At 57.0% G+C, this 25288-nt stretch overlaps 1 protein-coding gene across 1 annotated transcript; it reads left to right on the top strand.

The window, feature by feature from the left end:
• The first annotated feature begins 628 nt into the window (after nt 1–628).
• Nucleotides 629–23232, top strand: N4BP3 (NEDD4 binding protein 3). Its single transcript, XM_038771371.1, has 5 exons — nt 629–708; nt 16446–16889; nt 17156–17713; nt 20022–20279; nt 22483–23232. Exons 2-5 carry the CDS (start codon nt 16476–16478, stop codon nt 23017–23019), a joined length of 1767 nt encoding a protein of 588 aa, XP_038627299.1. The 5' UTR covers nt 629–708; nt 16446–16475; the 3' UTR covers nt 23020–23232.
• The last annotated feature ends 2056 nt before the right edge of the window (nt 23233–25288 follow it).

Below are 25288 nucleotides of genomic sequence, written 5' to 3' on the forward strand. Positions count from 1 at the left end.
GCGCTTAGTCCAGTGCTCTACACACAGCGCTCAATAAATACGATTGAATAAATGCCATTATTATTATTATATGTTGCCAACTTGTAGTTCCCAAGCGCTTAGTCCAGTGCTCTGCACACAGCGCTCAATAAATACGATTGAATAAGTGCCATTATTATTATTATTATTATTATATGTTGCCAACTTGTAGTTCCTAAGCGCTTAGTCCAGTGCTCTGCACACAGTAAGCGCTCAATAAATACGATTGAATAAATGCCATCATCATCATTATCATTATTATTATATGTTGCCAACTTGTAGTTCCCAAGCGCTTGGTCCAGTGCTCCGCACACAGTAAGCGCTCAATTAATACGATTGAATGAATGAATGAATGAATGAATGAATGAATGAATGAATGAGCGGCCCACCTGTCGTCGAGGGAGTCCGGATCGGGATCCGGAGCGGGCATTCCTGGTTTTCCCTGTGGCCCTGGGGCCTTTGCGGCTCCCGATCCTGCGGGAACTCCGGGCCCGGGTGTTCCCCCGGGCTCGGCCCGCCCAGTCGGTGCCCACCGCCCCTGCTTTCATTGCGGTCCGCACCGGCCGGGTGGCGGGTTCGAATCCCGCCCGGGGAAGAAGAAGAAGAAGAAGAAGAAGAAGAAGAAGAAGAAGAAGAAGTCTCGGGACTTGCCAGGCAACGGAGGGGACGGACCGACCGCAGGACACCATGGTGAGTCGGCTGCTTAGAGAAGCAAAGTGGCTCAGTGGAAAGAGCCCGGGCTTGGGAGTCGGAGGTCGTGGGTTCAAATCCCGCTCCACCACTTGTCAGCTGGGGGACTTTGGGCAAGCCACTTCACTGGGCCTCAGTTCCCTCATCTGTAAAATGGGGGCTGACCTTGTAACCTCCCCAGCGCTTAGAACAGTGCTTTGCACCTAGTAAGCGCTTAATAAATGCCACTATTATTATAATTATTATCGGCGGCGGGCTGGGGCCGGGCTCGACGCTGCGCTAAGCGCTCCGGCGGAGCCCCGTGCTGAGCGCCTCGACGGCGGGGGGAATCCGGAGCAGCGCGTCCTCGGGGGTGATCGATCGGCGGATTGATTCACTGATTGATTAATTGATAGGGTCGTGGGGTTAGGAGAGTTGTCGGGACCCCCGCGACCCCTGACCCTCAGAAGCCGGAGGGGTGAGAGGTCAGAGCGGAGGGGGGTGTGTGGTAGTACTATATCGTATTTAGTGAGCGCTTCTTGTGTGCAGGGCACTGTGCTAGGTGCTTGGGAAAGGGCACTACGACGATAAGCTGACACATTCCCAGCCCACTCCGGGCTGGCAGTCTGCAAGGGCTTGGAGCTGCTCATCTTCAAGCCAAACAGAGAGAGAGAGAGAGTGAGTGAGTGTGTGTGTGTCGCCCCCCCCCCCCCCCCCCGAGGCTGGGGTCGCAGGGTCTTTGTTTCCCCTGGGAACAGGTGCCCGGGACCCCCAAGCCGCCCACCCCTTCAGGGCCGGCTCACGGGAAGGAGGGGGAGCCCCGGACCCCAGACCCCGGCCCGGCCCGGCCCGGCCCGGAAAACTTCGTTCGACCTGCTCCCGCCCAGACCCGCCCCTCTCCACCCACCCTTGGGCGGGAGCCCCGGGCCAACAAGGCCTCTCCCTCCTGCCCTTCTCCCTCCTGCCCTTCTCCCTCCTGCCCCTCTCCCTCCTGCCCTGCCCTTCTCCCTCCTGCCCTTCTCCCTCCTGCCCCCTCCCTCCTGCCCTGCCCTTCTCCCTCCTGCCCCTCTCCCTCCTGCCCTTCTCCCTCCTCCTTCCTGTCCCCTCTGTCCTGTCCTTCTCTCTCCTGCTCCCCTTCCACCTGCCCTCCTCCTCCTGTCCTTCTCCCTCCTACCCCTCTCCCTCCGGCCTCTCTCCTCCTACCCCTCTCCCTCCGGCCTCTCTCCTCCTGCCCCTCTCCCTCCGGCCTCTCTCCTCCTGTCCCTCTCCCTCCTGTCCCTCTCCCTCCTGTCCCTCTCCCTCCTGTCTCTCTCCCTCCTGCCCCCCTTCCACCTGCCCTCCTCCTCCTGCCCTTCTCCCTCCTGCCCTTCTCCCTCCTGCCCTTCTCTCTCCTGCCCTTCTCTCTCCTGTCCCTCTTCCTCCTGCCCCCCTTCCTCCTGCCCCTCTCCTCCTGTCCTTCTCCCTCCTACCCCTCTCCCTCCGGCCTCTCTCCTCTTGCCCTTCTCCCTCTTGCCCTTCTCCCTCCTGCCCCTCTCCCTCCTGCCCCTCTCCCTCCTGCCCTTCTCCCTCCTCCTTCCTGTCCCCTCTGTCCTGTCCTTCTCTCTCCTGCTCCCCTTCCACCTGCCCTCCTCCTCCTGTCCTTCTCCCTCCTACCCCTCTCCCTCCGGCCTCTCTCCTCCTACCCCTCTCCCTCCGGCCTCTCTCCTCCTACCCCTCTCCCTCCGGCCTCTCTCCTCCTGCCCTTCTCCCTCCTGCCCTTCTCCCTCCTGCCCCTCTCCCTCCTGCCCCTCTCCCTCCTGTCCCTCTCCCTCCTGCCCCTCTCCCTCCTGCCGCTCTCCCTCCTGTCCCTTTCCCTCCTGCCCCCCTTCCACCTGCCCTCCTCCTCCTGCCCCTCTCCTCCTGTCCTTCTCCCTCCTACCCCTCTCCCTCCGGCCTCTGTCCTCCTGCCCCTCTCCCTCCTGCCCCTCTCCCTCCTGCCCTTCTCCCTCCTGCCCCCTCCCTCCTGCCCCCCTCCCTCCTGCCCCCCGTCCTCCTGCCCCTCTCCCTCCTCCCTCCCTCCGTCCCTCCCGCACCCCCGTGGCCCGGGGTCCACCACTGGTCCCCTTCGGCAGGCTGCTAGCGGGCGGGCAGGTGGGGCCGTGTTTGGGGGCTGCCCCCTCCCCCCAGTGGGCGGCTGGCGTCCAGACTGTGCCAGAGGATGCCGGGGGTCGCGACCTGCCCGCCCCGAGCAGTTGGCAGCGCTCCTCGGGAGTTATTTTTAGAGTTGGGGGGAGGGAGGAGGAGCAGGAAGCTCTTGTGATTTCCTTGTTCCCGCGCCGGGACTGCACCTTCTCCGAAGGGGCTGGCTGGTTTCTGGTGTGGGGGGTGTTATAATTGTGGTATTTGTTAAGCGCTTACGAGGGGCCAGGCACTGTACTAAGAGCTGGGGTGGATACAAGCAAATGGGGTTGGGCACAGTTCCTGTCCCACAGTGGGCTCACGGTCTCAATCCCCATTTGACAGCTGAGGTAACTGAGGTGATGAAGTGACTTGCCCAGGGTCACACAGCAGACATGTGGAGGAGCCAGGATTAGAAACCATGACCTTCTGCTTCCCATGGGCTGGGGAGGGGAATGGCTCTCCCTTGGATCCTCGCGGGCTGGGGGCGGGGGGACTGCTTCTGGCCCTTCTACTCCCCACCCCCAGGAATTGGGGCGAAGTTAGGGCTGGGAGTCAGGAAGATCTGGATCCCCTTGCTACATCATTCCCTTCCTTCTTCCCTGTTCACCTTCTCCCCTGCTTCACCTTCTCCCAGGCAGTCAACGGAGTGCATAGCATAATAATAATAATTATGGTATTTGTTAAGCACTTACTATGTGCCAAGCACTGTTCTAAGCGCAGGAGCACTGTTCTCAGCGCTTGGGAGAGTGCAACGCAACAGGGTTGGTAGACACGTCCCCTGCCCACAAGGAGCTTACAGTCTAGAGGGGAAGATGGCATTAAATTATGGATAAGTACATAAGATGGACATTAAATTATGGATAAGGACATAAGGGCTGTGGGGCTGAGGGTGGATCTTTAAATTATATATTATAAATTACTTATTCATACTAATGGCTCTCTCTGCTCTAGACTGTAACCTCGTTGTGGGTAGGGAAGGGGTCTGCTAATTTTGTTGTTGTAGTGTGCTCTCCCAAGTGCTTAGTGCAGTACTCTGTACATAGTAAGCGCTCAATAAATACGATTGATTGAGCGATAGCAAGTGCTTAAAGGGGACCGATCCAAGTGCCTGGGGGCCACAGAAGGGAGAGGGTGTAGAGTTGACCCCCTTCACACCTTGTTTCCCCTTCTCCCCCTTCCTCCCTCTGGGCCGTGCTTTCTCCCTCTAGTAGAAAGAGCCCGGGCTTGGGAGTCAGAGGTCATGGGTTCAAATCCCGGCTCTGCCAACTGTCAGCTGCGTGACTTTGGGCAAGTCACTTTGACTTCTCTGTGCCTCAGTTACCTCGTCTGGGAAATGGGGATTAAGACTGTGAGCCCCAGATGGGACAACCTGATCACCTTGTATCCTCCCCAGCACTCAGAACAGTGCTTTGCCCACAGTAAGCGCTTAACAAATGCCATCATCATCATCATCCCTCTGAGAAGTGGGACCAAGCCAGGCCTCTGACCCAGCCCCAGGGCCAGGAGGGAAAAGAGAGGGTTTTGTTTCTGGGTTTAGAGGGCTCCAAACGGGCTAGACGGGCACAGCTTGTTAGTCTGTGCCGGCGACAGAGGCGTTTCCATCCTAGCGAGGAAGCTCAAGTGACTCGTAAAACGGCCCAGTGCCCAGGTGCCCTGGGCTGAGGTTGGGGAAGGGAAATGTCACCCTTCACGGTAGCCTGGCTAGGAAAAAACTGGAGCCTCCTGGGTGATGTCTGACCTGTCACAGTGCCCCTTCCTCATCCTCTGCCACCCCAAATCGTTTCCCCGGGTCCTCAGTTGTGGAGGGTGGCGACGACCTGATCCTGCCGATGGTACCTCCGGACCAGGAGCCTCAGCCCAGAAAAGCCCACCAACCCTCCACTGGTGCCTCTCCAGACAAACCAGTCCGCCTGTCTGTCAGAACCCCAGTTTGGGGCTTCCTCCACTGGAAGCCTCTCTGGTCCCGCAGGGAAAGGCTGGGGGTAGGAAGATGTCAGACAAGGGGTTTGGGCCCACCATTGTCCCCTGTTCGGCTGTAGGCTTTTTGAGGGTTTGGAACTGGGTCCCTTCCTCAGTCGTGCTGTCCCAAATGCTTAGTACATTGCTTTGCTCACTGTAGGCTCTTGATAATAGCATCGGTTGGCGGGGAAGGGAGTAAGTAGGGAGGCGGAGTGTGAGGAGAGGGGAGTGTGGGGTTTTTTGGGGGGCCAGGCCGAGGCCCTGCCTGTGGTTTTGCCTGGGTTGTGGCAGTACTTTTTGTGGCCCAGGCAGTGGCCCTGTATATATGTATATATGTTTGTACATATTCTTTACTCTATTTATTTATTTATTTTATTTGTACATATCTATTCTATTTATTTTCTTTTGTTAGTATGTTTGGTTTTGTTCTCTGTCTCCCCCTTTTAGACTGTGAGCCCACTGTTGGGTAGGGACTGTCTCTATATGTTGCCAATTTGTACTTCCCAAGCGCTTAGTACAGTGCTCTGCACATAGTAAGCGCTCAATAAATACGATTGATGATGATGATGATGGCCCTGCCCATGGCTGTGGTGGGGCATGGGGGTGCCGAGTAGAATTGGAGTGGCTTTATATTATTATTATTGGTTAAGCATTTACTGTGTGCCAAACACTGTTCTAAACGCTGGGGTAGATACACGTTAATCAGGTTGGACGCAGTCCCTCTCCCATATGGGGCTCACACTCTTAATCCCCATTTTATAGATGAGGGAACTGAGGCACAGAGAAGTGAACAATAAAAAATAAACTGACACATTCCCTGCTCAAAACGAGTGTACAGACTAGAGGACGAGTTTACTGGTATATGACCAACTGTTCTCCCCATCCCAAGCCCCCTGCCCATCCCCACTCCCTCCCCTTGCAGGAGGCTCCTGCAGAGTCTTGGAAAATGATCCCCGGGGCAGGTGTGGGGACCTTAGATGGGTCAATCCCAGCTCGAGACCCTCAGGGCCCCCCCCCACCCCCAGATCGAGGGTCCCGGGCTCATGCTGCAGCTTGGACCGCTTCCCACACCCCAGGCCCAGGAGCAAGAGGGGCTTCAGATTCCTTCCCGGGCATCTGGGATAGAAATAGAGACAGTCACAGGCTTCCGCAGACGGAAGCACGGCTGGAATCTGGGCCGGGAGGAAGAGTGCATGGATGGATTGTAGCCAGGCTCCCGCAGCCTTAATCCCCAGGCAGGGAGCCCATCTGGGAGGCTGGAGTAGCGGGGGGCTTTCCCAAGGCCCGTCAGGAGAGCCGGATAGGTTTGGGCCAGGAGACACCTGAGAGAAGCCCTCAAGTTCATCAGGGAGCCGTGGTAATAATAGCCATTACTGTGGTAGGTACCGAGCCCTGTGTGGATACAAAGAAAAAAAACTGGATCAGGGACTGTCCCTGTTCCAAGTGGGGCTCTTACAGGGAAGGGGAATGGGTAGTTAATGGGGAGCATTAACAGATTTTACAGATGGGGAAACAGGCCCAGTAAAGTGACTTGTCCAAGGTCACACAGCAGGTGAGGAGCTGAGGTTAGAACTCAAGTTCCATGATTCCCAGGGCCACGCTCTTTCCACTGGGCCAGAGGTAGCACGGCCTTGTGGACAGAGCATGGGCTAGAGAGTCAGAAGGACCTGGGTTCTAATCACAGCTCTGACATTTCTCTGCAGTGTGGCCTCGGGCAAGTCACTTCTCTGTGCCTCAGGTACCTCATCTGTAAAATGGGGAATAAGACTGGAAGCCCGACGTGGGACCAGAACTGCGTCTAACCTGATTAGCTGGCCCCCCGGCCCAGCCTCGCGCTTAGAGCAGTGCTTGACACATATCATCATCAATCGTATTTATTGAGCGCTTACTGTGTGCAGAGCACTGTACTAAGCGCTTGGGAAGTACAAGTTGGCAACATATAGAGACAGTCCCTACCCAATAGTGGGCTCACAGTCTAAAATAAATAGAATAGATGTGTACAAGTAAAATAAATAAATAGATCGGGTGGCTCAGGAAACGTTGCCAACTTGGACTTCCCAAGCGCTGAGTCCAGTGCTCTGTACACAGTAAGCGCTCAATAAATACGGCTGAATGAATAAATGGTCCGGCCCGCCCCGGGCTCCGGCCGCTTACATAGTGAGCACTTCACAAATACCACCATTATTATAATTACATGCTAAGCGCTTTCTTTGTGGCAAACACTGTGCTAAGTGCTGGGCGGATACAAGAGAATCAGGCAGGCCCAGTTCCCTTCCCACTTGGAGCTCCCAGGCTAAGACGGGGTCTGAGTTTGAGGCAGAGTCCAGGCCCGCTCAATCCCAGCGGGAGGGAGAGAGGGCCCAGCTGACGGATGGACGGACTGATGGAGGGACAGGTAGGGGTGCTCCCTGGAGACTCCTTCTTTCACCTGGTCACTCCCTTCCGCCCGGGTTTCTCCTCTATTTGGCTGCCACCCCCCACCCCAGTGGCTGGGGAATGGATTTGGGGCTTGAAATAATGATAATAATAATTGTGGTACTTGTTAAGTGCTTACTAGGTACCAGGCACTGTACTAAGCGCTGAGGTGGATACAAGCAAATCAGGTTGGACCCAGTCCCTGTCCCATTTAGGGCTCACAGTCTCAATCCCCATTTTACACATAAGGTAACAAGGACCAGAGAAGTTCATTCATTCGTTCATTCATTCAGTTGTATTTTGGAGCGCTTACTGTGTGCAGAGCATTGTACTAAACGCTTGCCCAAGTTCACACAGCAGACAAGTGGCGGGCCTTCTGACTCCCATCCCCAGGCTCCATCCACTATGCCATGTATGTTTGTACAGATTTATTACTCTATTTATTTTACTTGTAAATATTTACTATTCTATTTACTTTGTTAATGATGTGCATCTAGCTTTATTTCTTTTTATTCCGATGACTTGACACCTGTCCACACGTTTTGTTTCGTTGTCTGTCTCCCCCTTCTAGACTGTGATCCCGTTGTTGGGTAGGGACTGTGTCTATATGTTGCCAACTTGTACTTCCCAAGCGCTTAGTACAGTGCTCTGCACACAGTAAGCGCTCAATAAATATGATTGAATGAATGAAATGAAAGCTTGCAGGCCCAGAGGGTGATGCCCAGAGAAGGTGGCCGAGCCTGGCATGTCATGGGCAGGAATGTGTCTGTTATGCTGTACTCTCCCAGGCACTTAGTACAGTGCTTTGCCCACAGTAAGCGCTCAATAAATACTATTGAATAAATGAATGAATGGCTCTCTCTCGGCTGCTGAGAGACCTGGTGGACTGCTTATAAAACCAGACCCTGGAGTGGGATGGAGATGGGGAACGTGGGGCTCCCCCAGGTCCCGGCTAGCCAGTCTTCTTGCCGATGGAGGGAAGGGGTGAGCCTGGAGTTCCTTTCTTGTCCCTTTTGGGTCTGGGTTCCTGGGGTGACTCCATGGTGCTAGAGTCCCCCAACTCTCTCCCCATGCGTGGATGGATGGATCCAGGTAGGCCGGGGGTACCAGGGAGAGGCAGAAGCAAGCCTGAGGGCAGGCCGTGGCCTCTCCTGCCCTCTCTCCTGCTCTGGGCAAGCCTCCGCTGGCCCATGTGCTCCCCGTTCGGGTTGCCGTCCCTCCCCGCCCCCACTGAGGGCAGTTTCCCCCAGGCTCCTGGAGACCCAGCCTGACCCCTGGCCACCACACCCCGGGTGGGCCAGTCCGGGCGGGCATCCTGGGTGGCACCTCCCTTGGGCGCTGAGGGGACGGGGGGAGCGGCGATTCCTTCCGGCCCCAGTGACGAGGCCACGATTCACCGACTCCGTCTGACTCCCCTAATCCCAGGAAGTCCCCCCCCCCCGCCCCGGAGAAAACGAGGATTTCAGAGCTGGGAAACCCTTCTCTGTCACCCCTAATCCTTGTGCTTCCTCCTGTCTGGGACACATGGCTGCTGGCTCCCACCCAGGAAAACTGGGCAGGAATGGGAGGCTGGGGGCTGCCGAGGGTAGAGGCCTGACCCTTTGGAGGGGTGGGGTTAACGAAAAGAGACCCCTTTGGGAGTTGGCAAATAGACTTCTCTCTTCCCTCCTCTTCCAGCCCCAAACTCCACTGTTTGGGAGTCTCTGCCCGGGACCCTCCAAGGAGCTGCAGGCCAGAGACTTGGTGGATTTGATTTTCCATCAGTCAGTGATATTCCTTCAGCATTTTCTGTGTGCAGAGCACTGTACTAGGTAATAATAATAATGGTATTTGTTAAGCGCTTATTACGTGCCAGGCACTGTTAAAAGTGCTGGGGTAGATGCAAGGTCATCTGGCTGGGCACAGCCCCGATCCCACTCAGGGCTTCCAGTCTTAATCCTCATTTTACAGATGGGGGAATTGAGTCCCAGAGGAGTGAAGCGACTTGTCCGAGGACATACAGCAGACAAGCAGTGGAGCCAGGATTAGAACCCAGGTCCTTCTGACCCCCCCGGGCCCGGGCTCTACTCACTAGGCCACGCTGATTCTCAAGGTGGTAGGGAGGGTCCCTGCTCCCGGATGGGGGGGACCTTTTAGCTTCTTCTGTTGCCTCAAGAAGCTGGGTGGGAGAGTTAGAGGGGTTCCAGTGTTGTGGTGTTTAGAGCCCAGCCTGTCATTTCTGACTGCTGAAGTGGACTAGGGCTGAGTTTGGACAAGGGGCCCAGCTAGCCACCGAGATTCAGGGCCGGACATCCACCCAGGGCCGGGGTTGCCCTCTGCCCTGGGGAAAGGTGAGGACCGCCCACCCTAGGCCCAAAACAACCAGGAGAGTCCAGCAGGCCTCACTTGGCCGATCCTCCTTCTCTGCAATTCCCTCCCCAGCAGTGATTGCGATCATCATCAGTGTGGGGTTCATTCAGTGTTTGCTATTTGCTAGGCAAGACAATCAGATCAGACACAATCTCTGCCCCACACGGATCTCCCTATCTAAGTGGGAGGGAGGCCGGCGGTTTAGCCCCCGTTTTAAAGGATGAGGAAGCAGTGGTCCAGAGAAGTGAAGTTACCTACCCAAGATCCCACTAGGAGGACAATTGGCAGAGCTAGGATCCGAACTCAGGTCAGACGCCCAGGCCGGCTCGCTTTCCACTAGGCCGCCCTGCCAGTTCTCAGCGGAAGAGATGCCCCGACCCGGAGAGCAGGGATGCCTGGATCTCTCCAGCCTGGTCAGGAGGAGGGGCCCTGCCCTGCCCTGCCCCGCCCCACCTGCCCCCCACTGCCCTGGCCCAGACTGAGATGAGCAATCCTTCCCCAAGAATGGCAGGAATGCATGGCCAGATTCGGGCTTGGGCTGAGGGCCAGGCCGGGGGCAAGGCAGCTGGGTTGGGCTGGTGCATGGCATGGGGGAGGCCAGACTCCTTGCCCCCGACTGACTGGAGGAGCTGGGTCTCCCGCACCACGACCAACGTCGCCCACAGCCTCGGTGGAGACCTGCTACTGTTGCTTCTACTGCTTCTGCCGCTGTTCATAGTATTTGTTTAGACACTAAATGTCAAACGCTGTGCTGTGGGCTGGCGAAGAGGCAGTCAGATCAGACCCAGTCCCTGGCCCACATGGGGCTCACAGTCTTAGGGGAAGGTATTGAATCCCATTTAATAGATGAGGAAACTGAGGCCCAGCGACTTGCCTGCGGTCTCATGGTTGGATTAGGAGCCAGGGCTCCCCACTTCCAGCCCCGAACTCTTTCCGCTAGGCCAGGTGGCTAGGAAGCTAGGACCCCACAGCTCTCCCTGGACATGTGCGTGCCCTGTCTTGATGCCAGGGCGGCCTCCTCCACCCTGGCCGGGGTCACCGTTAGCTCAACAGGGCTGAGGCGGGGATAAGAGTGGGGAGGGAGGCGTGGCCCCCCCTCATTAAGCTGCCCCTTTCACCCCACGGTGAAGCAAGAGGGCGTCTCTAAGGGAAGCCAAGGAGCTGACCAGTTCCTCCCACTGCTCTCCTTGCATTAGTATACTCGGACTGACAATCCCTCTCGGAAGCTCCTCTCTCCAGGGCAGGAAGGGCTGGCTGGGTGGGTGGATCAGGCCGTCTGTAACCCGTCCGGCCAGGTAGCCGGGGAGGAGGGCCTGGGTCAGAAGAGGCTGGAGTTCCGTCTGGAGGAGAGGCCGAGGAGTCCTGGGGTGCTCGGTCCCCAGGGAGGGACCTGTGGGGATTCTGACTAACCCGCCCCCAGCCCAGCTGGCAGTATCCCATGAGGGAAACAGGTCAAGGCACCTCGTGGGAACAGTGTCACGTGGGGGCCGGAGTGGTTTAATATGACCTCTGACCCCAAGGGCTGTCAGACTGGGTGGCCTGATGGGCTGGATCTGGGTGGCCTGGGCAGTCGGTCAACAGTATCAAACCCTTACTATGTGCCGATCACTATACCAGGTGCTTGGAAGAATACAGAACAAGAGTTAGTAGGCGCAATCATCATCATCGATCGTATTGATTGAGCGCTTACTATGTGCACAGCACTGTACTAAACGCTTGGGAAGTACAAATTGGCAACATGTAGAGACAGTCCCTACCCAACAGTGGGCTCACAGTCTAAAAGTGGGCAATCCCTTGCCCACAAGGAGCTGACAGTCTAAGGGGGAGTTAGACATTAAAATAAATTACAGTTAGGGGAAATAGAGACCAAGGATATGAACTCAAACGCTTTGGGGCTGGGGTGGGTATCAAAGTAGTTTAAGGGTACAAACAGTCGACGCAGAGGGGATGCCAGGTACGGGACATGAAGGCTTAGTCGGGGAAGGCTTTTCGGAGATGCAATTTTCGGAGGGTTTTGAAGGTGGGGAGAGCGGTGGTCTGTCGGTTACGAAGGGGAGGGGAGTTCCAGGCTTGAGGGGCGAACACAGGCAAGGGGTTAACAGCGGAAATCGAAGTGCAAAGAGATTGATTTGGGAGGAGCAAAGTGTGCGGGCTGGATTGTGTAGCAGATTGGCGAGGTGAAGTAGGAGGGGGCGAGCTGATGGAGTGGTTTAAAGCCAGTCGTAAGGAGTTTCTGTTTGACGCGGAGATGGGCAGGAGACCACTGGAGGGTCTTGAGGTGTGTGCTTTGAGGGCAGACCAAGGCTCAGAGCTGCCCCTGACCTAGTGGAAAGACCATCGGTCTGGGAGTTGGAAGACCTGGATTCATATCCCGCCTCTGCCACTTTCCTACTATGTGACCATGGATAAATCACTTCACTTCTCTGGGCTTCAGTTTCCTCAACTGCAGAATGGGAATTCAACACCTGTTCTCCCTTCGACTCAGACCATGAGTCCCGTGTGGGACAGGGACTGTGTCCAATCTGCCCCAGCGTTTAGCACACAGTAAGCCCCAAAGAAGCACCACCTAAGAAAGCACCCCAGGTCTGAGACCTCTAGAGGATTTTAACAGTTTCACTGTGGGACTGAAAACCTCCGCCTCCCCCGACCCCCTGCTTCCCAGCCTCTAGCACTGTCGGACGCTTGGGTTCAGAGATCCCAAACGGTTAGTTTCCCTCCCGAGGATCTCAGAGCCCCGACCGAACAGCGATAGCCGCGTGAGGGAGGAAGCGTGCCTGCCTGTTCCTTGGGCCCACCCCGGTGCTTTGTCATTCCCCAAAACAAAACCTGGAAGTGGTCCGAGAATGGGAAGACTGAACCCCCGGCAGCATCGGGGCTGGGAACCGTCCTGAGCCGGAAACTCATCAAGGAGGCCACGCTGAAAGCTGCCCTCCCTCCGAGGGGCCTGGGGCGGAGGAAGCCGACAGACGTAAGCTCGCTGTGGGTAGGGACCGTGGCCACCAACTCTGTTGGGTTGTCCTTTTTTGAACGCTTAATACGGTGCTCTGTGTACGGGAATCACTCAATACATACCAATGATGGATTGAGAGAAGTAGCAGGGCCTGCTGGAAAGGGCGCTGGCCTGAGAACCAGGGGACCTGGGTTCTAATCCCAGCTCCGTTCTTTGCCTGCTGGGCGTCCTTAGGCAAGTCACTTCACTTCTCAGGGCCTCAGTCTCTTCCTCGGTAAAATGGAGGTTCAACACCTGCTCTCCCTCCCCCCTTAATCCGTCAATCAGTGGTATTTATTGAGCATTTAGGTGCAGAGCACTGTTCTAAGCCCTTGGGAGAGTACAGTACAAGAGAATAAGCAGACACGTTCCCTGCCCATAATGAGTTTACAGTCTAGAGTGGGAGACAGACATTAATATGAATATATAAGTAATTTATAATAATTTAAAGATATGTTCAGGAACGCTGTTGGGTTGGGGGTAGGGTGAATATCAAATGTCCACAGGTCACAAATTCAAGTGCAAGCCCCTTTGACTGTGAACCCCATGTGGGAGAGGGACTGAGCCCGATCTGATTATCCTGATTCTACCCCAATGCCTAGTACAGGGCTTAGCAAACACCACAGTTATGATTGTTGTCACTCTGGGACTCCAGGTATATATATTTGTAATTTTATTTTTTTGTATCGTTTTCTGTCTCCCCCAGTCTAGACTGTAAACTCATTATGGGCAGGGAGCGTATCTGCTTATTCTCTTGCATTGTACTCTCCGAAGTGCCACCCTGGGACCACAATGGAGCCGGAGGTGGTGGCCTAATGGGTAGAGCCCAGGCCTGGGAGCCTGGGGACCCGGGTTCTAATTCCGACTCCCCCACTTATTTGCCAAAATGACTTTGGGCAAGTCACTTCACTTCTCCGGACCTCGGTGTCCTCATCTGTAGAGAAGCAGCGTTGCTCAGTGGCAAGAGCCCGGGCTTGGGAGTTAGACGTCATGGATTTGAATCTCACCTCCTCCACTTGTCAGCTGTGTGACCTTGGGCCAGTCACAACTTGTCTGGGCCTCAGTTTCCTCATCTGTCAAATGGGGATGAAGCCTGTGAGCCCCACGGGGGACAACCTGATCACCCTGTATCCCCCCCCAACACTGAGAAGAGTGTTTGGCGCATAGCACTTAACAAGAAGCAGCATGGCTCAATGGAAAGAGCACGGGCTTTGGAGTCAGAGTTCAGGGGTTCAAGTCCTGGCCCTGCCAATTGTCAGCTGTGTGACTTTGGGCAAGTCACTTCACTTCTCTGTGCCTCAGTTCCCTCATCTGTAGAACGGGGATTAAGATTGTGAGCCCCCCGTGGAACAACGTGATCACCTTGTAACCTCCCCAGCGCTTAGAACAGTGCTTTGCACATAGTAAGCGCTTAATAAATGCCATTATTATTATTACTATTAAAGTAGGAATTCAGTACTCATTCTCCCTCCTTCTTAAAGTGGGAGCCCTGTGTGTGGGATAGGGACTGAGTTCGATCTGATGACCTTGAACCTACTCCAGTGTTTAGTACAGTGCGTGGCACATGGTAAGTACTAAGACAATTATTATTTCTTAGGCTGTGAAGAGGGACAGGGTGATATGATTGTATTGTGTCTACCCAGTCCTTAGCACTGTGCTTGGCACATAGTAAGTGCTTAACAGAGACTAGTATCATTATATTATCATTATTATTATTAATGGGGGGTTGTGAGCGCTGCCCCTCGGAGGCTTCTAGGCCTCGAGATCAGGCAGAGGCCCCTCTGTCTTTCATCCGGCTGGCTCAGAGTGCCTAGGTGGCCAGCCCTGGCTCATCAATGGCTGTTCCTCCAGAGAGAGAGGAGGAAATGGGGAGGTTTGGAGTGGGCTCAGGCAGCCCCCCACCCCTATACAGGCACACACCTGCTCCGGAAGTAGCGTTGCCCTGGCCCCGGGCCCTTATCCTGTTTGCTAATGTTCCAGCGGTGAGGTTCGGGGGTCCCACCCACATCCCACCCAGCTCCAGATGTTTCCTGTCTCTGTGTCTCCGCCAGGCGCGCAGGCTGCCGGAATTGTGTGTGTGTGTGTTTATGTGTGTGTGTGTTTCTCATATGTAGGGGGGGGCTCTCACTTCTGGGATGGCAGTCCAGCATACTTCCTACTCAGGACAGGGTTGGGGGGTGGGAGGGGCAGCAGTCATGAGGTCCAGCCACCGGGGAACACTTCCTGCCGGTCCTGCCGGTGGGAATCTCAGGTGGCCGACCTCTCGGCCCTCTCCAACGCTGGGCCGAGCTTCCCGCTCCCCCGCCAAGCTTCCCAGAGTCCAGCAGAAGTGATGCCCCCTTGGCCGGTCCATCCCCCTTGGGCAAAGCCAGGGCCAGGGTGGGCCCTGTGGAGGACCCATATGGAGGGAAGCGGCCAGGCTCTCCCTTTCCTGCTCTCCAGGCTCATCCAGTTGGGCCGTGGGCGTGTTGTTTTGGTTTCCCTCCCCGGGCCAGAGGGCGGGAGGAGGAGCCGAGTGTGGGAACCCTGACAGTCTGCCAGGGAAGTTGCTGGGAAGGCCAGGGAGCCGAGGAGGGAGCCCCCAGCACCCCAACCTTCCAGGTCTGGATCGAGGCTGGAGGCGGAGGTGATTCCAGAAAGGCTCGTGAGACTCCCCCCCTCCTCCAGGAGGCCTTCCCTGATTGATTCCAATCTCCCCACCTCCCCCGGGAGCACTTCTCCACCACTGCGCCACTTAAACTCTCACAACTCCCTGCGGCGGTGCTTGTGGACGAAGTTTTATAGCCCTGTTACTTCCTCCTTTCTGGAATTTAATGTAGCGCAGGGATTTCGCCTACTATTCTGCTTTCCTCTCCCGAGCGCTTAGTACAGTGCTTCAGAAGCAGGAGGAACTCAATTAATATTCTTGATGAATCAGTTAGACCTGTGGGGTCTGTGGCTGCTTCCTGAGGGTTGGAGGCAAGGGCGAGGGAGACCACAGAAGGGGATTTCTGCAGAGGGTGGGGGTTGCTGGGAAATACTCTTGGACTCTCCCAAGTGCTTAGGACAGTGGCCTGCCCACAATAAGCGCTCAATAAATTCCTTTGATTGACTGACTGAATTGGGGTATTAAGCTCTTATGATGTGCTAAGCACCGGGGAAGATACAATACCATCAGGTCAGGTACAATCCATGCCCCAGACGGGGCTCAGCGTCTAAGGGGATGGGAGTCAGAAGTCATGGGTTCAAATCCCGGCTCCGCCACTTGTCAGCTGTGTGACTTCGGGCAAGTCACTTCACCTCTCTGTGCCTCAGTTACCTCATCTATAAATTGGGGATTAAAACTGTGAGCCCCCCAAGGGACAACCAGATCACCTTGTAGCCTCCCCAGCGCTTAGAACAGTGCTTTGCACATAGTAAGCGCTTAATAAACGTCATCATCATCATCATGGGAGAACGGGGGTTTAATCCCCGTTTTACATATGAGGCCCAGAGAAGCAAAAGCGACTTGCCCACGGTGACACAGCAGGCAAACGGAGACGCCAGCGTCAGGACCCAGGTCTCCTGACTCCCGGGCTCTGGCTTCTCCAGTTTCCGAGATCGGAGTGGTCCATCCCCTAACTCTTTGCACGGCTGCTCTCCCTCTAGGCAGGGGTCCCTTCTGGGGTCAGTGAGCGGTACGTATCGAGTGCTCACCGTGTGCAGGGCACTGTATTAAGCGTTTGAAAGAGTACGATACAGCGGAGTTGGCGCGCACGTCCCCTGCCCACAAGGAGCTTACAGACTAAAGATCGGGTGGACCGAGGTGGGGATGATACAGCCAAAGGGGCTGAATTGGGGGGGGGGCTTCCCGGCCGCCTCCCCGCAAACTCCCCCCCCCCCAACTTTTTTTCTCTCCCCCCACCAGAACTGTCCACCGGGGCCCTGCTGAGTCTCCATGGCCACAGTCCTGGGGCCACCTGCAAACAGTGACCCTGGCAACAGCCTCCTGTCGGCCTTTGGGTCCCGAGCTGGCCAGCCGGCCATGGGCAGTGTGGGGAGCCTGATTGAGAAGCAGGACTTCTCCCCCGAGGAGCTGCGGGCCGCCTTTGGGGGCTCCCGGGGCCCCCGCCAGCCTGACGGACTCCTGAAGAGGGGCCTGGGCCAGCGGGAGCTCCTCAGCTACCTGCACCTGGCCAAGAGGGACCCCAAGGGCGAGAAGCGCTTCCCGGCGGCGAGCCAGGCCTTCCGGCGGGACTACGGGGTGGACGGCGAGCTGGAGGCCGACTACCAGGGCATCTACTACCGCGACCACTCGCGGGCGGCCGACTTCACCAAGACCTCCCTCCCCGAGAGGGGCCGCTTTGACAAGGTGAGTCGGCGGGAGCCGGGGTTGGGGGGCATCGGGAGCCCCACCGGAGGAAGGGGTGGGTTGGCAGGAGAAGTGTGTCTACCCCAGTCAGTTCAGCTCAGTTCAGTGCTTGGCACAGAGCGAGCGCTTAGCAGATGCTGCTCGGTACCAGCGGGGCGGCCCTACGCGGTGGCAGAGGTTGGGGATGGCTGGGGCTCGGTGCCTGGGGGGCAGCCAGTTAGGCTCCTCATGGCCCCACCACCTGATGCCCGCCCCTCGACCCCCAGTGCCGGATCCGCCCTTCGGTCTTCAAGCCGGTGGCGGGGAAGAGCTTCCTGTCCATGCAGAGCCTGTCGGCTTCCAAGGGCCAGAAGCTGTGGAAAAGCAACGGCAGCCTCCACACCCTGGTGTGCAACCCTCCCGTGAGCCCCTGCAACGGCGGGGCCGGGCCCGCCTCGCGCCCGGGTCCGCCCCGGGCCCACCTGCTGCACACCATCAGCCTGGACCAGGAGGGGCCGGCCGGCCCCTCGGACTGCGGCGGCCCCCCGCCCGTGGCGGCCCAGAGCCAGCTCAGCGCCTCCGTGGGCCACCTCAACCGCATCGGGGGCTCCCTGGACCGGGGGTCGCGGGGCCTCAGGGACCCTCTGGCCGGGGCGGAGCAGGGGCCGCCGGCCACCCTGGGCCGCCTGCAGGGCGCGGGGGAGCCCCCGCCGCCCTATGAGTTTGCCTACTCGGTGGAGGAGGTGGTGAAGCAGCTGGAGGATCGGCTGCAGGACAAGGGCGGGGAGTTGCAGCAGCTCAAGAGGAGCCTGAGCGATGAGAACGGCCAAGATCCCTTCACACAGGTGAAGAAGCCTGCTGTGCCCTATATCAATCAATCATATTTATTGAGCGCTTACCGTGTGCAGAGCACTGTACTAAACGCTTGGGAAGTACAAGTTGGCCACATATATCCCCTCTCCCCCTCACCCCACCACCCCGGCCCTCTCGGCCATCCGCTCCCTCCCCGCCTGCACTTCCTGCCCCTCTCTGCCGCCCACTTCCTCCCTGTTTCCTGCTCCTTCCCGCTGCCTTTCCCTGTGCCCAGAGAAATAAGGGACAGCCAAAGTAGCAGTATGGCCTAGTGGAAAGAACACCCATCCGGGAGTCAGAGGACCTGGGTTCTAGTCCTGGCTCTGCCATCGGCCTGCCGTGGGACCGTGGAAAAGTCGCTTCTCTTCTAGGCCTCAGTGTCCTCATCTGGAAAATGGGGATCCACTTCCAGTCATTCTCTCCCCGTCCCGCACCGCCTTAGTCTGTCACTCATATGTGGGACAGGGACTGTGTCCGACCCGATGGTCTTCTATCTACCCTAGCGCTTCGCACACAGTAAGTGCTAAACAGATACCATCATCATCATCATCATCCGGTTCCCCAGAGGGCTGGGCCTCGGATCCCAAAATTCCAGATTCCCGCTCCGCCCCTCCTCAGTGCCAGGATGTCTGGACAGGACCCCAGTATGGGTGTTGTAAGCTCCTAAACTCTATAGGTCTCTCCCAAGCATTCAGTCCTAGTGCTTTATATACAGTAATCTGTAAGCTCTTTGAGAGGAGGAATTGTGTCCATTAGCTCTATTGGACTCTCCCAAGCGCTTAATACAGTGCTCCGCACATAGATTGTCAAGGTTTTTGAAGGCAGGGATCGTGTCTACCAGCTCTACTGGACTCTTCCAAGTGCTTAGCACAGTGCTGTGCACACGGTAAATGCTCGAAAAATCAATCAGTGGTTTTTATTGAGTGCTTCCTATGTGCAGAACACTTAAACTAAGTGCTTGGGAGAGTCCGCTGTAACAGAGTTAACAGACATGTTCCCTGCCCATAATAATAATAATAATAATAATGGCATTTATTAAGTGCTTACTATGTGCAAAGCACTGTTCTAAGCGCTGGGGAGGTTACAAGGTGATCAGGTTGTCCCACAGGGGGCTCACAGTCTTAATCACCATTTTACAGATGAGGGAACTGAGGCCCAGAGAAGTGAAGTGACTTGCCCAAAGTCACACAGCTGACAAGTGGCAGAGGTGGGATTTGAACCCATGACCTCTGACCGCAAAGCCCGGGCTCTTTCCACTGAGCCACGCTGCTTCTCTAATGACTTAGGCCTGTGCTGGCTCAGAGGGAAAGTAACAGCCTTGAAAGGCTGGAGGCCTGGGTTCTAATCCGTTCTCTGGTATGAGAGTTTAAAAAAAGATTGTAAATACCTAGGAGGGTCTAGAATAGATCACCTAAGAGTGCTGAGATAAAATTTAAGCGCTTAGTACAGTGCTCTGCACACAGTAAGCGCTCAATAAATACGATTGATGATGACTTTACTGTCTAGAAGGATAAATCTGATTTTTCTTTAATGGTATTTGTTCAGTGCTTACATGTGCCAGGCACTGTACTAAGCGCTGGGGTAGAAACAAGCGAATCACGTTGGACACAGTCCACATTCATGCATTCATTCGTGTTTATTGAGTGCTTACTGTGTGCAGAGCACTGTTCTGAGCATTTGGGAAAGTACAGTACAGCAATAAAGAGAGACATTCCCTGCCCACATCAAACTCCATATCCCGCATGGGGCTCCCAGTCTTAATCCCCATTTTCCAGATGAGGAAACGGAGGCCCAGAGAAGTAAAATGACTCGCCCAGGGTCCCACAGCAGACGAGTGGCGGAGCTGGAATGAAAAGTCCCAGGCCTGGGCTCTCCACTAAGCTGAGCTGCTTCTTGATTGATCATCATCATCATCATCAATCGTATTTATTGCGCACTTACTATGTGCAGAGCACTGTACTAAGCGCTTGGGAAGTACAAATTGGCAACATATAGAGACAGTCCCTACCCAACAGTGGGCTCACAGTCTAAAAGGGGGAGACAGAGAACAAAACCAAACACACTAACAAAATAAAATAAATAGAATAGATAGGTACAAGTAAAATAAATAAATAAATAAATAAATAGGGTAATAAATATGTATAAACATACATATATACAGGTGCTGTGGGGAAGGGAAGGGATTGATTGATTGATTGAAGCCTCAGGCTGGGAGGGGGAGGGCGGGGCAGAGCAGGCTCGGCCTTGGGCCCCCCGGGCCCCCCGAGCCTCACGGTCTGCGGCCCACCCCGCCCCGGGCAGGTGCTGGAGGACAAGCAGCGGCTCTGGATGGACGAGCTGGAGGAGCTGAAGCAGATGTACGTGGAGAAGCTGCACGAGGTGTCCCAGAAGGCCCAACGCAGCGAGCGGAGCCTGCAGCTGCAGCTGTTCATCGCGCAGCAGGAGAAGAAGCGGTTGCGGAAGGAGCTGAGCGCCCAGCAGGGCTCCGCCGAGGACCCCCGGGGGGCCAGGCCCACGGGCGACCACGTCCCCCCCAAGCTGGAGGAGACCAAGTGGGAGGTGAGGGGCTCGACCGCCGTGGGAGGGGCTGGGGCGGGACCTCGCCCCCTCCCCCGTGGGCCTTTAATAATATTAATAATAATGGCATTTATTAAGCACTTACTACGTGCAAAGCACTGTTCTAAGCGCTGGGGAGGCTACAAGGCAATCAGGTTGTCCCCCAGGGGGCTCACAGTCTTAATCCCCATTTTACAGATGAGGTAACTGAGGCACAGAGAAGTGAAGTAGTAGTAATGGTGGTATTTGCTAAGCGCTTACTATGTGCCAAGCACTGTTCTAAGCGCTGGGGAGATACAAGGTGATCAGGTTGTCCCGTGTGGGGCTCACAGTCTTCAGCCCCATTTTACAGATGAGGGAACTGAGGCCCAGAGAAGTTAAGTGACTTGCCCAAGGTCACACAGCTGACAATTGGCAGAGCAGGGATTTGAACTCCTGATCTCTGACTCCAAAGCCCCTGCTCTTTCCACCGAGCCACGCTGCTTCTCATAATAATAATACTAATGATAGTATTTGTTCCACCCTTTCTGGGTGCCAAGCACTGTGCTAAGCACTGGGCGAGTTACAAATCCAGCGCTTAGGACAGTGCTCAGCACATAGTAAGCACTTAGCTAATACCATCATTATTATTAGAATCCGATTGGACAGTGGTCCCTGCCTCACCCCGAGCACCCCGTCTAAGCGGGAGGGAGAATGGGTATTTTATCTCCATTTGGGAGATGTAATTAATTGTATTTGTTAAGCGCTTACTTCATCATCATCATCATCATCATCAATCATATTTATTGAGCGCTTACTGTGTGCAGAGCACTGTACTAAGCGCTTTGCCAGGCACTGTATTAAGCCCTGGGGTAAATACTAGCTAATCAAGTTGGACACAGTCCATGTCCCACGTGGGCTCACGGTGATAATCCCCATTTTACAGATGAGAGAACTGAGGTATAGAGAAATGAAGTGACTTGCCAAGGTCCCATAGCAGACGAGTGACGAAGGCGGGATTAGAACCCGGGTCCTTCCAACTGCCAGGCCTGTGCTCTCTCCACTGTAGAAACTGAGGCATAGAGAAGTGCAGCAGCTTGCCCCAGGGACCCACAGCAGGATGGTGGCGGAGCCAGGATTAGAACCCAGGTCTCCTGCCCGCCAGTCCTGCGCTCTTTCCTCTAGACCGCCCGGCCCAAGTTCCTGGGGGATTGGGACTGGAGAGCAAGGGGTGGAGGTACCCCTCGTGGAGGGGTGGGGGGTGAGGGCATCCCATGTGGATTGTGCTCTCAGTTCCCACCCCCTGTAGACGTAGGTCACTGCCCCTTGGTGGGGGGGGCGGGTCCAGTGACCCCTCAACTGAGGTGGGTCGACTGAGAGGGCTGGATCTCGGCATTGGTGCCAGGAAGATGGGCGTGTTAAGGGGGAAATCGCACAGTACCACCATCTGGACTTGGGAAATCCTTAGAGAATTGCCCTTGGTGACTCCCATCTCGGGCCCATCTCCCCTTCCCGACAACCACCCCACCCCCAGCAGTCGTCCCACATCTGAGGGGATCCTGCTGTGTGACTTTGGGCAAGTTGCTTAATTTCTCTGGGCTTCAGCTTCCTTATCCGTAAAATGGGGATGAGACACCCACTCTCTCTCCCTTTACCCTTGGACTGTGAGCCCCGTGTAGGGCAGGGATGGTGTCTGATCTGATTGGATTGTACCCCAACGCTTGGCTCATAGCAGTGGCTCGTATATCGTCTCATAGACGCAACGTGGCCTACTAGAAAAAGCCTAGGAGTCTGGAGACTTGGGTTCTCATCCTGACTCTTCCCCTTGCCTGCCAGGTGAACTTGGGTCAGCCGTTTCACTTCTCTGGGCCCCAGTTTCCTCATCTGGAAAATGAGGGTGCAATATCTGTCCTCCCTCCGCCTTAGAGCGGGATTCCCATGTGGGCCGGGGCCTGTGTCCAGCCTGATGATCTTGCATCTCCCGCAGCGCTGAGTACGGTGCTTGGCATAAACACTTAGCAGGTACCTCAGTGTTGATTGTGATTATCCGCTCAGTAAATGCCAAATTATTCCCAAAGAATTCCCAAATGCCCCCCACCCCACCCCACCCGCCCCACAGTGAGGGCGTTTGAGCCAGGTTAATGAGGCGGTGGACTGACCCGTCCCCTTAGGCTCCCCGGTGACCCCTTCCCATATCTTGCCCATATCTTGTCCCCCGCCCCGGCAGGTGTGCCAGAAGACTGCGGAGATCTCGCTGCTGAAGCAGCAGCTACGGGAGGCCCAGGCGGAGACGGCTCGGAAGTTGGCGGAGATCTTCAGCCTGAAGACGCAGCTGCGGGGCAGCCGGGCCGAGGTGGAGGCCAAGGACTGTGAGCTGGCCCGGCTGCGGGACTCGGTGCGGGCCCTGCGGGACCCCGAGACCCGGGACGCCGGCTCCCCGGCCCCCGCGGCGGCCGGCCAGGACGTCCCCGGGGGCGAGGCGGAGGCCGAAGAGGAGGGCGGGCGCGAGGAGCGGCTGAGGGCCGAGCTGCGGCGGGAGCGGGAGCAGGGCCGGGAGCGGGCCCTGCTGTTTGAGCGGGAGCGCCGGACGTGGCAGGAGGAGAAGGACAAGGTGCTGCGCTACCAGCGGGAGATTCAGGTCAGCTACATGGAGATGTATCACCGCAACCAGGCTCTGGAGCGCCAGCTGCGGGAACTGCGCACGCCCCCGCCCCCGGAGCCCGACTCCCCCTGGATCCAGAGGGTCGCCTCCTCCGAGATCTGACGGGGGGGAGGTGAGGGAACCGGCCCGTTGGGCCGCCGCGGGATGACCCTGTCACTTGGAGGCCCCTCCACTCCCTTCTCTCGGGGAGGGATCCTGGCCTGGGCAGGATAGAGGTCAAAAGACTCTTTCTCGGTCCCTGTGGTTCTCAGACCCGCAGGGGTGTCTGGGCCTGTCTGGGCCGGTCTTGCCCCTCCCAAGTCGGGGGCTCTCCACCATGGGGGTGTGTGTGGATGGGGGGGACGGGCAGGGGGTGTCGAGCAGCCTGAGGTACAGAGCTGAGGAGAAAGGGGCCTGTGTGGGGCCCAGAAGGGTGGAGAGTGGAGGCCTCCCGGTCCCCGGGGCAGCTGCTTTGTCTGGGGGCTTCCCCGCCCTCCGCTCTGGGCCGGTGGAGGCCTCCGGGGGGGCCGCCCGGCCTCTCCCAGAATAAAGCCGAGTTCTGGTTTGTTTTTCTAAGTCGGGGTCCCCTGGTGCTTTGTCAGTTGGCTTGAACAGGCAGGGCTCCGCCCCGGGGAGCGGTAGGTGTGGCTCCCCAAGGAGGATGGACGGTGGGACCAGTGAAGAAGGAAGCAGCTGCCCACCCTCTGTCCAAGGGGGTGGGAGGCCACCCGGGCGGTCTTTCCTTGGACCCCATCATTCCTGGAGACCGCTCCCCGACGGAAATGTCGGGTCCAGACGGTGCGAGGAGCCCCCTCTCCGCTAATGCCCGGGAGCCTGGGGCGGGAGAAAGAGAAGGGGGTTCTCTGGGCTTTCTGTCCCCCTTGGATCGGGGCAGGGGTCCATCGCCGTGGCTGGACGAGGCGAGGCCGCTTCAGCTGGCGTTCCCAGCAGCTCCTCCCTGGTCCGTGGAGTCAGACCGAGCCCACCGCTGCGGGGGGCGGTCGCAAGCCGTCTCCTCAGCCCCGAGCCGGGGTCACTTGGAGACGACCGCCCTGGAGTGGGGTGGAGGGGTTAGGAGGATCTTCTCGGTTTCCCTCTGCCCAGCCAGCTGCCAGAGGATGACCGCGAGGGAGGGGAGATGGGAAATCACCTCAGCTCGTCGGCTCACAGCCGGCCGACCCACCGGGCCTGGCCTCGTGAATGGGGTCTCATCCGCTACCCAATGGTCACCGGTGCCGTGGTTGTGTTGAAGTGCTGATGAACAGCTTGCTCAGCCCAACGGCCCTCTGACTGCTGGATCACTTGAAGGAGAAGCGAGGGATTAGGAGTAATGAGAATCATGGTATTGGCCCACAACTGGGCTAAGCGCCAAGGTAGGTACAAAGCTGCCAGTCGGTCCATATTTGAGCGCTTACTATGCACAGCACTGTACTACGCACTTGGGTGAGTACAGTAGAACTATATAACAAATACATTTCCTGCCCTCAACGAGCCTCCAGGAGCTCAGGACGTGGGCCCTGTCCCACTCCCGGGCTCCCGGTCGTTGGGAGAGGGAGAATAGGTGGCAAGGCCCTATTCTACAGATGAGGAAACGGAGGCCCAGGGGTGTGTAGTGACTTGCCCAGGGTCACCCAGCAGGCAAGTGATGGAGCCAAGATTAGAACCCAGGCTTCCTGACGCCCAGGCCCGGGATCTTCCCACTAGGCCACACTGAGGAGGGTAGCCCGCTGGTGACCTGCCGACTCGTCCGGGGCTCTGTGCCCCCTCGACCGATCAGAGGCCGAAGGCCTACCAGGGGGATAGTCGGCACCCATGGGCGGTGCCTGCACGGGGGAGCACCCAGAGTCCAACACACCCTGATGCCAAGGTCTTTCTGTAGGTCACTGTCTCCTCCCGGCTGGGGTGGCAGCCAGAACCGGCTCTGCTCAGGCCCTACTCCCCGTTGAGCTGCCCCAAAATCCCCACAGCGGCTCCTCCGCCCTACAATTAACGTGGCGGGGAGGCGAGCGAGGGCCCGGGAGTGGGCGGTACCAAAACTTGGCAGAGGCGCCAGAAACTGAGCACCTGGCCCAGATGTGGGCAGGGGGCGGACGGGTGGGGAGGAGGAGGGAGGAAAACGAGCCTCGGAAGGAAACCGGATCTCGCTTAGCTCACGGGCCTGGTGGACAAACCAGTTTTCCGGATTCGCTAAGCTCCTACAGCGAGCGGAGCCCCGGCCTGCTGGCTCCGTGGCTGAGGTGGCCTCCCTGGAAACACCTGCTGGTCCAGGCTTCCTCTGGGCGGGGAAGGGCCGGACCGGCCCCACCCCCTCTTTCCTCAGCCTTATCCCCCTCTCCGGCCACTTCTCTGTCCGGCTCTAGTCCACCCGGCACACAGCCGACCCCTGCCGCCG

Source organism: Tachyglossus aculeatus, chromosome X2 (genome assembly GCF_015852505.1).
Source record: "Tachyglossus aculeatus isolate mTacAcu1 chromosome X2, mTacAcu1.pri, whole genome shotgun sequence".
In the NCBI taxonomy this organism is placed as follows: Eukaryota; Metazoa; Chordata; class Mammalia; order Monotremata; family Tachyglossidae; genus Tachyglossus; species Tachyglossus aculeatus.